Source organism: Eubalaena glacialis, chromosome 10 (genome assembly GCF_028564815.1).
Source record: "Eubalaena glacialis isolate mEubGla1 chromosome 10, mEubGla1.1.hap2.+ XY, whole genome shotgun sequence".
Classification (NCBI taxonomy): Eukaryota; Metazoa; Chordata; class Mammalia; order Artiodactyla; family Balaenidae; genus Eubalaena; species Eubalaena glacialis.
In genome coordinates, this window is record NC_083725.1 from 48271169 (window position 1) to 48287585 (window position 16417).

The window sequence follows — 16417 nt, forward strand, 5'->3', positions numbered from 1 at the left end:
CACTTAGCACTCAGTGACAGATTGGAATTTGAGCTCCGCTTAGCCGGTTCCAGAGCCTGAGTTCTTAACCACTATGCGGTACTGCCTCTCTACACCTTGGTTTTGGCTAAGAGATTTAGAGACGGGCCAGATAAAAAATGAATCCCCAGGAAAATCTGTGCTTAGAGTGTCTCATTTGATAAATGATAACCTCATAGCTTCTGCGCACCCACCCAGTATTGCTACAGGGGCTTAAATGCAAAGCTGCAGAATCATAGGAAGAAAAATAGTTAAACAACAGAGAGACTATCTCCTTGGACACGACAACTATTCTAATTACTTACTTAGAGGGTAAGAGTGATGATGGGGTTGAATCTGTGAAAAAGAAACTGGAAATTGGATCCCAGCTTTAGACTCTACAGTGTTTCCCATCTTGGTCAAAATTGTGTTCAGTCCAGTGGCCTGTGGCCGTGTGGGTTATGTGTGCATGCATGTGGAATAGTTTGGCCTGTTTCAGAAAACAACACCACTTTGGTGATTAATCGTAAGCATTATCAATAACTCCCCATGACATGTGAAGGATTCTTCATCCATCGGCCAACGTACCAATCATGGGAACCTCTATGACCTGTCACCCCTCATTGACCTGCTCCTCCAGAAACATTTTGCTCTGTTTGTGCTACCGCAAGTTTCATTATACTCCAAACTGGGCTTCATTTGTGCCTCATCCTGTGTGTAAATGGAAAAAACATTCAAATATTCTGTCTCTTTTGACTAAACGCATATCTGGAAAAATATCTCATATTTTGTTTTCTTATTCCCCCTCTGTCTTTCAGCTCCAGGGTTCCTTGAAAAGAAAGCAGATAGTTAACCTGTCCCCTGCCAACAGCAAGAGGCCTAATGGCTTTGTCGACAACTCATTCCTTGATATCAAAAGAATCCGTGTTGGGGAAAACCTCACTGCAGGACAAGGGGGCCTCCAAGTAAATAATGGACAAAGTCATATGATGTCAGGGACCTTGCCCATGAGCCAAGCACCCCTGAGAAAGACTGCCACGCTGCCACCCCATACACATTCTCCTGGAAATGGTATGTTCAACATGGGCTTAAAGGAAGTGAAGAAGGAACCGGGAGAGACTCTCTCTTGCAGCAAGCATGTGGATGGTCAAGTGACCCAGGAGAATATTTTTTCTAACAGGTACGGAGATGACACCGGAGAGCAGCTGATGGATCCCGAGCTGCAGGAACTGTTCAATGAACTGACCAATATATCTGTGCCTCCCATGAGTGACCTTGAGCTGGAGAACATGATCAACGCCACCATAAAGCAGGACGACCCGTTTAACATCGACTTGGGTCAGCAAAGCCAGAGGAGCACTCCCCGGCCGTCCTTGCCCATGGAGAAGACGGTGATCAAAAGTGAATACTCACCCGGCCTGACCCAGGGCCCCTCGGGCTCTCCTCAGTTGAGGCCCTCATCCGCCGGCCCTGCGTTCTCCATGGCCACCTCGGCCCTCTCCGCTTCCTCCCCGATCCCTTCGGTCCCTCAGAGCCAGGCTCAGCCCCAGACGGCCTCAGGAGCAAGCCGGGCCCTGCCGAGCTGGCAGGAAGTATCCCACGCCCAGCAGCTCAAACAGATCGCTGCTAATCGTCAGCAGCACGTCCGGATGCAGCAGCACCAGCCGACCAGCTGGCCAGGTTTGCCCTCTGCGGCGGGGCCCTCCCCAGGTCCGTTTGGGCAGGAGAAAATCCCCAGCCCCTCTTTTGGCCAGCAGCCATTCAGCCCCCAGAGCTCCCCGATGCCGGGGGTCGTGGGCGGCGGCAGCCAGTCGAAGGTCATGGCGAACTACATATACAAGGCCAGCCCCTCGGCCCAGGGAGGGGCTCTGGACGTGCTCCTACAGCAGAAGCCTCAGGACCTTAGTCGGAGTTTTATGAACAACCCCCACACAGCCATGGAGCCCCGGCATGGCAGCACCAAGCCTTTGTTTCATTTTAACTCAGATCAAGCCAACCAGCAGATGCCTTCCGTTTTGCCTCCCCAGAGCAAGCCTCCTCTCCTGCATTACACCCAGCCGCAGCCGCAGCCGCAGCAGAGCTCGATTGCAGCTCAGCAGCAGCCACAGCAGCAGCCGCCGCAGCAGCAGCCGCCGCCGCAGCCGCAGCCACAGCCGCAGCCGCAGCCAGCAGCTCAGCCCACCCAACCTCTCTCGAGCCAGCCTTTGCTGAGGTCACCGTTACCACTTCAGCAAAAGATCCTGCTGCAGAAGATGCAGAATCAGCCCATCACAGGACTGGGGTACCAAGTCTCCCAACAACACAGACAGGTAAGGGCTGTGCTCCTCCCAACGCAGAATACCCAGACACCATTCAGCTTGGTCCTGTTGCTTTGGTTACCATTATGTTTGCACTGGGACAGAATCAAGACCACAAAGACGGCGATGGTGCTGACAGATGCCTCTGGAGACCTCATGAAGGTTCACTTGAGGCATCTGGAGGCAAGAGCATCTTCCTTGTAGAGTATCACTGTCACTGGGGTCTGTTGTGATCCAAGGCTCTTGCTTAGAATCCATGCCTTTAGTGACAAGTCCAGTTGTCCGGTTGTCAGTTACATTCTGATATGCCCATGCCTGGTGTTTTTTTGTTCAGTCAATAAATCAGTCATTACGTCGACCTGCATGCCCTGAGTACCTACCGCGTGCATGATGTTACGATTGTGCTGACTATTGAAATAAGGCCAGACGTGATATTAAGAGTGTTGAATGACAAATCTCCACCCACACCAACCAACTGAAATGTCTAAACGCCCAACCCATCATAATAGATCCTGCTGTGATTCCATGCTGGTGCATGAGGGTTGAGTATCCACCTTAAATAAGACATGTTCTCTGTCTGCAAGTACAGTCTGGAGAGGTCGACAGGCTTTAAAAACTATCATTTTAATACTGAGTGGAAAGGATAATGATATGGAGTACAAAGCTTGGGTATTTACTGAGCAAGGGGAAATCAGGAAAAGCTGCCGGAGAAGGTAATGTGTGAATTAAGTGTTAAAGCATGAAATTGTCATGACTACCAACAGAAAAAAAATCTGTGGTTACCTTATATCCTGTGGTTAACATAAAGCAGAGGTTTTATTCTGCCCCAAACAGGAATCATATGAAGAGATAGCCCTGTGTCTCCAGAACACACACTGGTGAATCAGTGCCAATCCCCAGGGAACTTGAAAGGAAAAATTCTTCCTGGAATAAGTGAGGGAAGGCAGGCAGGCAGGCAGGCAGGCAGGCAGGCAGGAAGGAAGGCTGAATGTTGCTTTGTGCCTGTAATTTGACAGATCTGTGTTAGTGTCCAAGCACAAAGACAGCACGTTACCTGTCAAAACAATGTGTCAGGACAGTATGACGGCACAGAGCCTAGTTCCAATCACATTCCTAGAGTAGTTTGTATGGCTACTGCCCAGAAAAGAATGCCACCAGCACCACAGACTGTGGCCAAGCTAACCTTTGCCTTAGATATATGCCAGGAGAAAACTAGACTCAACTAGGATTCAAGAGCTGTGTCCCAAGTAAACTTTCGGCTCTTAACCACTTACGAAGTGTGTTTTTCTAAATCGTAGATTATGAAGAATGGACTTGGAGTAGAGTCATGTGTATATTACAAAGTTCCATTTTTAGCATGGGTAATTTGGGGATCGTTTAAAAACAAACAGTATTGTGGAACTACTTTCTAATATTCTGTGTAGCCACTTTGCTGTGGGTGAATCTGGGTTTAAATTCTAACTCTGACATTCTAGCTGTGTGACCTCCAGCGAATCAGTGAGCCTCTCTAAGCCTCAGTTTCCTCACCTGTAAATGAGGATGATAATGTACATCCTAGGATTTTTGGAGAGTAAGTGATATATCTCTCAGGCGGGAGTCTAGAATAAAGTTGGCTATTATGGTGATTATCATGGAAAGGGCCATACATGATATCAGAATATTTTTTAACAAGCATTACTTTTATGTAGGAAGCCCATTGGAGTAAGTCTCAAATTTTTTCATAAACAGTACTAGAGGAATAAAAGAGAACTATCTTTAATTCTGTCCAGCAATATGGTGAGTGGGTAGCGATTTACCTTTCCTGGGCCCGGACTTCTGACCATAAAAATGACCATAAATAATGAGATTTTAGTAGAAGTTAGCATTTATTGAGCATTTACTCTGTAACTGGCATGACCTCTGCCCCCCCTTGATTGTGGTATCTCATTTTACCCATATAAACTAATTACCATTATTCTCATTTTATAGGTGAGGCAAATGAGGCACAGAGAAGTTAAATGACTTTTCCAAAGTTACACAGATAATAAGTAGCAGAGCCAGGATTCTGATGGTCTACTTTGAAGGTTGTACTTTCAGGCTTGAGGCTATACCGCTCACAAGAAGGATTTGCTGGGAAATGAATGGCCATTTGTAGATCATTGTGAAATTCTCAAAAGAAATATTTCTTATAATATCGAGCCATATTTACATAATCTACATAGTAAATTAAGTTTGGGGAGGATAGAGGAAGTCTCAAATCTCTAATCACCTTCAGAGCTGTTAAAGAAAAGAATCAAAAACTATCTGTGTGACGCTTGACCTTCCTGAGAGTGAGTATTATGAAGCTTAACCAAAATAAGCAATTTACAACAGGAAATATAGCTCTTTGGTACCCCATCAGCCCTTCTTTGGAAGCCTTCCTGCCACCTCCAACATCCTCTGTCTTGTTTCCGGCTCTATTGCTCATATCAACAACTGTCCACCATACTTCTGACCCCTTAGTCCCCATGCCAGCTTCCAGGACCCAAGCACACCAATGGGTGCTAATGACCAAATCCACAAACATCTTCCATTGCCTTGGATGTTCTTTTACTTTTCCCGGTGTGTATGACACTTATGATGCCAAGATAATCTTCATCTTTTCAAGAAGGCCCTCAAAAAGTGGTAGAAATGGTGGTGACATGGCCAGCTAAAGGCCTCTTCTGTACAGGCAGGCAATGGCTACTCAATCAAAGCCTTATCCCAACCTTGTCAATTGAACTTGTATATTGTCCCTTCCGGCTCAACAATTCCATGAAGTATGACTCTGAAGTGTTCTGTGTCTGAGTTGTGAGCAAGTGTATCAGAGCTCTGTAGTCAAATAAGTGTTACCCTCTTGAAAGCATTCACCTTTGAAGGGGTTGGACGCATGCTAATAATGGTGCTATTGTTCAATACAGTTGCAGAGTTTTTCTCTAGGGATTGTCTTCAGAGCTTTTAGCACATTGAGTGGATTGTTATCAATGCAGTAATATTCATCTTGTCGGGGTTATTTTTGGAAACAGTCAAGCAGAGTAATGCTGCTTTGGGTCAAAAAAACAAAGAATAACTATGATGTGATAGAACTGCATTTCAAGTTTGGTTTGTGAACTTTCCCTGAAGGCAATAAAGAAAGTAAATGAGTTGCTTCCCAAGAGGATAATTTTGAGAAGTAATTTTCACTTGGATGTACATATTTCTAGGTTTTTCCATTTTTATTGTCTCATCCGGTATATTGCTAAGTATTCTCAACTCAGAGAGAGTAGTTTTAACTCCCATTCATAGTAGACAGTACAGATCTGTGTTCTCATCTCAGATTAGCCAAATCACTGATACTCATGACCAAAGCCACGGGAGGGAAGGAAATTAAGCAATTCTTAAGTTTATCAACTAAAGCATCCTGAACGAAAACAGTAGGCATAATTTTTTTTCTGCTTGTCATACTCACTTTATGTCAAACACAGCAAGATTTACTAGCGGGATATGTTAATTTGGACAGTCTAGCCTTGGGAATGGTGGAAATCTTGGTTCTCTGCTACAAAATGATAGATTGAATTTGTTGATCAGTTGTTTAGAATTTACCCAGTAGACTGTGCAAAGATGGCCTTCTCTTCACCTTTCAGAACTCTGAACCCAGACAGGGCTGCATGCTCAGGCAGAGACTGAAATTGGGGGAATTCATATGTCCCTCTCCCTTTATTGGGTACCTGCCCGCCTCTGCTCTCCTAGATGTGAATGGCACCCGAGAGATAGATGCGGCATAATCTAATTGTTGGAGACATCTTTATTGTTCCATGCCTGGAGTAGTTTTAAATAATCCCTTCTCTGGAGACTGCGAGAACAAATGGTATTTGGTGTTTCACAAAATGTCTTCAGCAACTCTGTCTTGCTAGTGTTTGGGGCTTGGCAAGTGGAAATACCTCCTGGCTATAATTTTCTTCTTTTTCCGATTGGAAGGTTATGGGAGAGGGCAGGAGAGGGATGTAATGCATGCAGTTCTGATTTATCTTCAAGTCACGGAATACTTGTTTTAAGGTGTGAAAGAATTATTGGTTGACCAGGGCTCATGAGAGTTCAATCCAAAGCCCTAACCTCTTGCACTAGAAAATGGTCTTTTTCAAAGCTGTATAATCAGACCCTTAAAAGTGTGAATTTTTTTTTGTAACATTAGAGCCATGAAACTCAAGTGGATTCTATATTTGGTTTAGAATTCTCCCATCTCTAAAAATTCTGAGAGGGAAGGCAGCCAGTGAGTGGATAGTTTGTTATGACCAAAACATAAATTTGTACATTTCCTTTTTAGTTTAAAGCCAAGCTCCTCAATTGTATATTAGGAACCTCACCCCACTCTCTCTACCTAGCCAAGTTTATCCTTCAGTACACTATATATCAACCCTTGGCATAAATCAAGCAATGTTCTCCTCCCTTCGTCTTTAAGTTAATCTTGTGTATAGCTAACCTTAAAGATGAACACTCAGAAAATTGTTTCCCAGTTGGTCTGAGGGTGGAGAAATGAGGACTCACTGTAGCTGTCATATACTGACAGTACTTCTAAATCCTTATAATTGCCCAGAGAAAGTGCCAGAGAAGAGATAGAACCTTCATTCAACTGGGAGTGCCTTTTCTAATAGGAAAATAATTATGAATTCAGAGTTCTGCAACAATATAACATCCAAACCACCCCTTTGCTGGGGGTTAGGGGTTGGCTAAAGGGTCAGCCAATTAGGCTAGTGTCAGGGTTTGGTTTTAGGGGCAGAATCAGGTGAGAGGAAGTCAGGAGCATGAAGGGCCAAGGACAGAACCCAGCCAAAATCCTAAAAAAGCTGGGAAACAAAATCAGTCAGTATACTCAGAACCGAGGAATGAATCTAAAAGATGGTAACAAACCCATGATTTTGTAAGTGACCTAAAATCTAGAGTGTAGTTAGGATAGAGACCCAGGAGATGCTAGGTGGTCATTACAAATGACCCTCGACTGTTTGGTGATTTCCATTATGACTTACCTTGGCTGGATTAGGCTAGCAAAAGGGAAGAGTTCTGATACAGATATACTGAGGGTTGTTCATGGCAAGCCAGGAGCATTGTTTTTATATTTTCATTTTATCTTTGATATTTCATCATTTATCTTTTAAGTTTACAAAAGAAACAAAAATTTGTTTTTAATACTCCATGAAACTAGTGCTAAGGCCAGGATCCAGAGTGAATTTCCAGACACACATGTTAATATAATTTATACTGAAGACTTTTTTTTAAATTGGAATATAGTTGATTTACAATGTTATGTTAGTTTCAGGTGTACAACAAAGTAAATAAGTTATACATATACATATATCCACTCTCTTCTAGATTCTTTTCCCATATAGGCCATTACAGAGTATTGATTAGAGTTCCCTGAGCTATGGAGTAGGTCCTTATTAGTTATCCATTTTATATACAGTAGTGTGTATATGTCAATCCCAATCTTTCAGTTTATCCATCCCCTGCCTTACACCCTGGTAACCATTTAGAAAACCAGTTTGTTTTCTACATCTGTAACTCTATTTCTGTTTTGTATATAAGCTCATTTGAACCCTTTTTTTAGATTCCACATATAAGTGATATCATATGATACTTGTCCTCCTCTGTCTGACTTACTTCACTCAGTATAACAATCTCTAGGTCCATCCATGTTGCTGCAAAGGCATTATTTCATTCTTTTTTATGGCTGAGTAATATTCCATTGTATATATGTACCACATCTTCTTTATCCATTCCTCTATTGATGGGCATTTAGGTTGCTTCCATGTCCTGCCTGTTGTAAATAGTGCTGCAGTGAACATTGGGGTGCATGTATCTTTTTGAATTAATGGTTTTCTCTGGATATATGCCCAGGAGTGGGATTGCTGGATCATATGGTAGCCCTATTTTCAGGTTTTTAAGGAACCTCCATACTGTTCTCCATAGTGGCTGCACCAATTTACATTCCCACCAATAGCGCAAGAGGGTTCCCTTTTCTCCACACCCCCTCCATGACCATCATCAAAAAATGTACTGAAGACTCTTTTTTTTTTTAACATCTTTATTGGAGTATAATTGCTTTACAATGTTGTGTTAGTTTCTGCTGTATAACAAAGTGAATCAGCTATATGCATACGTATATCCCCATATCCCCTCCCTCTTGCGCCTCCCTCCCACCCTCCCTATCCTACCCCTCTAGGTGGTCACAAAGCACCGAGCTGATCTCCCTGTGCCATGCAGCTGCTTCCCACTAGCTATCTATTTTACATTTGGTAGTGTATATATGTCAGTGCTACTCTTTCACTTCATCCCAGCTTATCCATCCCCCCCCCGTGTCCTCAAGTCCATTCTGTACATCTGCATCTTTATTCCTGTCCTGCCCCTAGGTTCATGAGAACCATTTTATTTTTTTTAGATTCCATATATATATGTGTTAGCATACAGTATTTGTTTTTCTCTTTCTGACTTACTTCACTCTGTATGAGAGACTCCAGGTCCTTCCACCTCACTACAAATAACTCAATTTCATTTCTTCTTATGGCTGAGTAATATTCCATTGTGTGTATGTGCCACATCTTCTTTATCCATTCATCTGTCCATGGACACTTAGGTTGCTTCCATGTCCTGGCTATTGTAAATAGGACTGCAATGAACATTTTGGTACATGACTCTTTTTGAATTATGGTTTTCTCACGGTATATGCCCAGGAGTGGGATTGCTGGGTCATATGGTAGCTCTATTTTTAGTTTTTTTAAGGAACCTCCATACTGTTCTCCATAGTGGCTGTATCAATTTACATTTCCACCAACAGTGCAAGAGGGTTCCCTTTTCTCCACACCCTCTCCAGCATTTATTGTTTCTAGATTTTTTGATGATGGCCATTCTGACCAGTGTGAAGTGATACCTCATTGTGGTTTTGATTTGCATTTCTCTAATGATTAATGATGCTGAGCACCCTTTCATGTGTTTGTTGGCAATCTGTATATCTTCTTTGGGGAAATGTCTATTTAGGTCTTCTGCCCATTTTTGGATTGGGTTGTTTGTTTTTTGGATATTGAGCTGCATGAGCTACTTGTATATTTTGGAGATTAATCCTTTGTCAGTTGCTTCATTTGCAAATATTTTCTCCCATTCTGAGGGTTGTCTTTTCATCTTGTTTATAGTTTCCTTTGCTGTGCAAAAGCTTTGAAGTTTCATTAGGTCCCATTTGTTTATTTTTGTTTTTATTTCCATTTCTCTACGAGGTGGGTCAGAAAGGATCTTGCTGTGATTTATGTCATAGAGTGTTCTGCCTATGTTTTCCTCTAAGAGTTTTATAGTGTCTGGCCTTACATTTAGGTCTTTAATCCATTTTGAGTTTATTTTTGTGTATGGTGTTAGGGAGTGTTCTAATTTCATTGTTTTACATGTAGCTGTCCAGTTTTCCCAGCACCACTTATTGAAGAGGCTGTCTTTTCTCCATTGTATATTCTTGCCTCCTTTGTCAAAGATAAGGTGACCATATGTGTGTGGGGTTATCTCTAGGCTTTCTATCCTGTTCCATTGATCTATATTTCTGTTTTATGTGCCAGTACCATACTGTCTTGATTACTGTAGCTTTGTAGTATAGTCTAAAGTCCGGGAGCCTGATTCTTCCAGCTCCGTTTTTCTTTCTCAAGATTGCTTTGCCTATTTGGGGTCTTTTGTGTTTCCATACAAATTGTAAAACTTTTTGTTCTAGTTCTGTGAAAAATGCCATTGATAGCTTGATAGGGATTGCATTGAATCTGTAGATTGCTTTGGGTAGTATAGTCATTTTCACAATGTTGATTCTTCCAATCTAAGAACATGGTATATCTCTCCATCTGTTTGTATCATCTTTAATTTCTTTCCTCAGTGTCTTATAGTTTTCTGCATACAGGTCTTTTGTCTCCCTAGGTAGGTTTATTCCTAGGTATTTTATTCTTTCTGTTGCAGTGGTAAATGGGATTGTTTCCTTAATTTCTCTTTCAGATTTTTTGTCGTTAGTGTATAGGAACGCAAGAGATTTCTGTGCATTAATGTTGTATCCTGCTACTTTACCAAATTCATTGATTAGCTCTAATAGTTTTCTGATAGCATCTTTAGGATTTTCTGTGTATAGTATCTTGTCATCTTGTACTGAAGACTCTTGACTGGCAAATTAGCAGGAGGGATCTTGCTTGTGTCTTGTTAGTGTTCTTTGGTTTGTTCATTTTAACATGAATACCAACTCTGTGCCATATATAAATAACCCAAACGGTAGATATTATCAACGCTTTTTTAATAGATGAGGACACCGCGGCTTAGAGGGGTTAAATAACTTGCTCAGAGTTGCAATCAGCACTGGCCCAGTGCTAATAACTACTATGCTGCCTAGGTTAAGGAAATAGGTACAGGTGGTCTGGGTTGTGCTAACAGAGCCTTTTTTGTGATGTCTGTTTGAAATTTCACTGTTGTCCACATTCCCAGTTTTTTTCTACCTCAGGCAAAATTTAAGCCAGTTCTGATGCAGTTGCCTTATCTCAATCCACAGATCTCTAGTCTCCTAGTCTGCCCAACTTGGAGCCAGGAACTAAAGATTCCAGGCTAATTTGAGTACTGATCCATTCTTCACTCTAGCAATAGCTTGTATTCATTCATGCAAAAAATATTTGTTGAGTGCTTGCTCTATTTGTTGAGTTCTGGATACTGATACTACAACTGGGAACAAAGATGAAGGTGTGATGTAGTAAGGGAAAAATTAAATTTTTTTAAAGTTTTTTTAGATTATAAATAATCAGAAAGTGTTTTCAAATTGAGCTATTTTCATCATATTGCAGACTTATTCTTGCTTCTGTTGCTAGGCTGATTTGCTGCTGGGCTTCCTGGTACCTCTGATCCATGATAAAAATGGAAAAAACCCAAGGGAGTGGATATGTGATTTAGTTTTTAAAGCAAAAAATCCAAAGTCTTCGTTAAATTTTTTTAAGTGATAAAGAAAATTCATTCACTCTCTTTTTCTTTAACATTATCCATCAAGATTTTAGAACCTGTTTATGGTCACTGTTAGAGGTTCACAATAGGGTAAAACCGTAATTTTTGCATTCATTCATTCATATGATGAGAATTTATTGAGCACTTACAATGTGCCAGGAATTGAAGACTAAAAGATTAAGTGATCCAAAGAACCTTCCTTGCATCCATCAAAAGATCAGGAAGTCATGGTTCCTCTCCTCAATGAGCTTTTGATTAGAAGGAGACATCTGTCCCTAATACTATTGGATTCCCATTGGGTATGCATACTACATTGTCCTTTGCTTAAATCCACTTTATGTAGTAACTGAGCCCAAATCATGTGGGCTTTTCCCCTAAGTTTTCAAGTTCAACTTTGAACATGTTACTTTAACCTTTTATAGAATAGAACTCTATTTGCTAGATATTCCACTTTCATTTCTATTTCATTTTATCATCCTAGTATGCAATAGCTCAGTTCACAATAGACTGAATTGGTGTAAAGCAACAATTTAATTCCTGTGCCCCTCAATAAAGAAGTAAACACAATAGCAAGAAGAACATGTTAGCCTTGGAATCATAATCCATAGGGTTTAAATCCACAGGGGAATGGCTTCTGTTATTCTCATTCCACTCATTCCAAGGTCTTTGTCCATGCCTTGCATCCGTCCATAAGAGCTGTGCATTTAAAGCATTAGTGGGTAATTTAGCCTGTTGAATACCAAGTTTCTAACTAGGGAAAAGAGGGGTATGAGGTTAAGAAATAGATTTGATCCTGGAGAGAGAAATGCAAGAGGGTTAATGGAAAATATGACAGATACTTAACTGTAATGTGCATTAATGTAAGTGACTCAAACAATCCCCTTTGCACCCATTCCAATTAGTTTTGCCTTTTCTAATCAGATGTCAGTTGGTATCAGTTCGGTGGAGGGGGGTGGTGGGGTCTTTTTGTGAAATCAAAAGGAAGCAAAATCCCATTTAGCCCGTGTGCTAATCAGTAAGTGTTCATATTAATGGTTAATTAAAGTCAGGCACAGAGACTTGAGATTCAGAAGGTGTTTACTATAAGAAGTTCTAGGTTTGAAACAAAAGACCACACAAATATTTAGACTTCTAGAATCAGAGCGATGTAACGTGAGTGAATCATCTTACTCTTTTACATTGTGTTGCAAGCAAGGAAGACCCAACTTACACACACACACAGAGCCCAGGCAGCTCTCCGGATGCTAATTAGACAACGCTGGATGAATATTTGCGTTTTATGCAATGAATCTGAACAGTAAAGTGGCACCTTATTCTCCAAGCAGTAAATGGAGTAGAGCAGAATAAAGGGAGGCCAGTGACCACACGCCTGTGCATCCTGCAAAATCAAGTTTCAAGGCCCTTGAGGATGAAAGAATGGGGGTGGTTGACCTGTTTCCCTTTCTTTCTGCTGCTAATTCCCTCCACCCTGAATCACTGGCATTTTCCAGTTTGCTTTTCACAGGAGCTTAAGTTCAGCTCCACCTTTAGGAAACATGAACTTCATAAACAGGGAGCTTGTTCTGGCCCTACGTCTTGTAGCCCACACGCCTGTGTGGGTGAACACAAGAGCGTGCGGACCTCATGTTCTTGTCTTTGGCTCACATCTTGACTTTATGTCTCTGGGTCTTTGTCCAGTACCCCCTCCCCTTGGCTGTCCCCTCTCTTCTTTTACCCTTTCCCTACAGACCAATTTTGAACTCACCTCTTTTCCCTGAACTCCTTTGAGACCCATTTTATGGCAGGCCTGGAAAGGGGTGCTGAGGACATTTAGCCACTGGAGTTGTTATTGGCAACAAGGGTGAAGACACTTTTCCTGGAAAAGGATGCATGTTGGGGAGAGCCTGGTGAGCTGGCAGCCCCGTCTCTGTGTCCCGCAAGCCTCTGGCACAGGTGAATGAAGTCTGAATGGACACACCCATGGGAAAAACATTGCCCCTGTAGCATCAAGTGCTTGCTGACTGGCCTGAGTCTTTGCCATCTTGCCAACCTGCCAGTGGAGTGAGCATTCTAAAACAGGAATTTAACCATGTCTGTCACCTGCCTAAGCCCCTTAAGTGATCTTCATTTTCTCATAATGAAATCCAGCTCCTTCCATGGCTTTGTGTGACTTGGCTCCTGCCAAGCCCTCCAGATGGATTGGTTTCTATTCCCAGCTTTCTTCTTCCCTTAGCCCCACGCTATCACCTGTCTGTGCCCCACAGACTCCCATACACTGTGCCCTCCAGCTCCCTCCAACAGAAGTCCTGAAAAGTACCGCGCTTTCACCCTCAGCTCTTCAAACATGCCGTTCCTTCTTTCTGGAACATTCTCCCGCTCTACTCTGCCTAGCTAACCTAACCCTAAGCTTTCTCAGTCTCAGCTAAACAATTTCTTCCAGAAGGTGTCCCTGGCCTCCCAATCTGGATAAGCTCCCATTCTGTATTCTCTGCTAGTTGCCTCTACTTCCTCTCTTTCAACAGCTATCACCCCTCATATCTCTTTGTTCTTGTGTGTCTTCCTCAACGAAGCAGCGAGCCACTTGAAGGCAGGGATTGTGTCCATCTTGTTCACCCTTATACTCCAGTCCCTAACATGTCTACTCTGTGGTTGGTTGGCACCCACAACATTTTTGCTGAAGAAATGAGCAGCGGAATTATACCATTGACCCATCATCCTTTCTTCTGTTCTGAGGATTTAAGGTCCCCAACACATCCCCTCTCTCCTCCTCAGAAGGTAGAAACAGGAGCTAGCCCTTCCACCTTCATCTATACCAAGTCTGGCCTTAAGACATTTGCCCATGGACCTGACAACAGTTCAGAGAATTCACTCTCAACTGCTCCATGGGTTAAAACTGTGGAAGGGGATTCGACAGAAGCACTTTTGACAGAGGCTGGGCTGACCTATATCCTGGGGAATCATGCAGATAAGAGTTAGTTATAAGAATTTTATCAGCAATATTCCACATGATTTTTTCTTTCAGAAAACATGTATGGAACATCAGTAATTTACCAATAATGACCAAATACAATCCCTGTTCATAAGTAATTGAAAGAAACAAGTGATTATAATGTAGTGTTATAAGGTTTCTGATAGAAGTCACTGTAAGGTATTCTGAGAACACAGAGATGAAGCACTTAGGGTAGCCTTGGGAACCAGAAAAAGCTTTCTGGAGGAGGTATTATCTAAGTGCCTACCTCAAGGAAGACTAGGAGGCAGGGAGGTGAAAGGGAAAAGGCCTTCCAGGCAGAGGCTGAGTTCTTTTGGAAGATGCCAAGTAGTTCAGTGTGGTTGGACTGTGGAGTGCAAGGTCAGGAGAGGAGAGATGAGACTCGGGTGCTAAACAGGGGCCAGATCATGAGGAGCCTTAAACACCATTATAAAGGAGGTTAGAAATGCATCCTGAGGGCAATAGAAAGTTGTGGAGAAAAGTGTACAGGTTGTTTTTAAACAGAGGCATAACTTATGCCTACCACAGAGTAGTTGTGAAATTCAAACCTATTGAATGTTAAAGAATCAGATTTGCTCTTCAGACAAGTTATAGTATAGGGAATATACTGGAGGGGCCCAAGCCAGGGGCAAGGAGACCTTCACCAGATCTGTATGCCAAGAACATTTCAGAGATGAACGTGCAGTTGCTGTGGGCCCAGGCAGCTCCTCCCTTCTGCCAACCCTAGAATGTCCCTGCTGGTTCACTGGTCCTCTGTCCCATTCTCCCCCTTGCCCCTCACACTTGGCTTCTCTATGGCCAACACTGGACTTCTTGTCTTGCTCCAGAGGACTTGATCTATCCGTTTAGTGTCTTATATCTTCACTTTCTCCTTTCTACCTTCAAGCTTGCTCAAGCCCCAGCATCCTTCCAAAATAACTTCCCATCAGCCCTCCTACCCCTGTGAGCCCCAATTTCCCAGTTACCACGCTCAGGACCTCTGCGTCAGTATAATTCCTCTCTCTCTGCCTTAGGCCACCTTCCCAGGTGCTACTATGGAGGCCACTGATAACCATCCACACCTCTTTCTCTTCCCCATGACCACTGCCACTGCCCACGTGCTCGCATTACTGCAATGCTCCCTTGTCCCTCCCAGTAATGGGCTGGACAGTGTGTCTAAGAAATTCTGCCTTGCTCCACACTCCTGGGGCTGTGCCCAGTGGCTGAGGTTCCAGTTATCTTTGTGGCTTTGCCAGGCTTCCCCCTTGGAATTTCAGCTTTACCCAAGATCCAGTCCCTCCCTGAGGCTCCCTCCACTTCACAGGACCAGCTCTCCTCCCAGTGAAGGTCTTTTGCCCAACCACTACATTTTCCCCACTGGCTGCAGTATCCTGTCCACCGGCTTAGACAGTTGTGAGGTGTCCTGGAACCCCAGCCCCTGGCCTTCTCCATCCCCTGCCCTAAGTGCCCATGTTGCTATAACCGCCCCTCCTCAAGCTGTGAAACAGGTAAAGTCCATTTCTTCCCCCTCTAGTGTGTACAACATAGTGAAAACTCTTCCAATACAGTTCTTACATTGTATTATACTTGTTTAGGTATCTGTTTGGTCCAGTGAACTGTGAATTCGTAGTGAGTTCAGACCCTGAAATTTCCCTCCCCACTCCGAACTCACTAAGCATTTTGCATCTCTCATTGCATTCATTGCTTTCAACCTTTAACTGTTGGTAAGTTTGTATTTTAACCCCTCCACTAAACGGTAAGCTCCTTGAGACCAGAGTCTGTTTATCATTCATCTTTGTACCTCCAAGGGCTAACAGAGAAAGTTCCAACATATGGATACAGAAACAGAAAGAGAGGAGGAAAGAAGAAAAGAAGGAAGGGAAAGTTATGGTGGGAACATTGTAAATCAACCATACTCCAATAAAAATTAATTTTTAAAAAACTCAGTAAAGAATGAAAAAAAAAAGAAGCTATTGTGTGTGTGTGCGTGTGTGTGTATATGTGTGTGTGTGTGAGAGAGAGAGAGAGATAGGCTGTATGGTCTTGAAATCAAAGGAAAATAAATAGGTTTGAATAATTTCTGATATCAATCTGAATATAAAATGTACGTTATTGAGAATTTATACATTGCTTACTTCATAAGCATCTTAATGACCCTATAGCCATAATGACCATATAGCCTTGGCCAAGTTACTTAAATTCCCTGAAA

General features: G+C 42.6%; 1 protein-coding gene across 1 annotated transcript in view; it reads left to right on the forward strand.

Annotated features, from left to right (window-relative positions):
- The window catches only part of MAML2 (mastermind like transcriptional coactivator 2), a 358500-nt gene that overhangs the window by 234573 nt on the left and 107510 nt on the right, over positions 1-16417 (forward strand). Inside the window, exon 2 of the mRNA XM_061204034.1 lies at positions 816-2306. Within this exon, the coding sequence (XP_061060017.1) occupies positions 816-2306 (1491 nt within the window). The remainder of the gene's footprint in view (positions 1-815; positions 2307-16417) is intronic.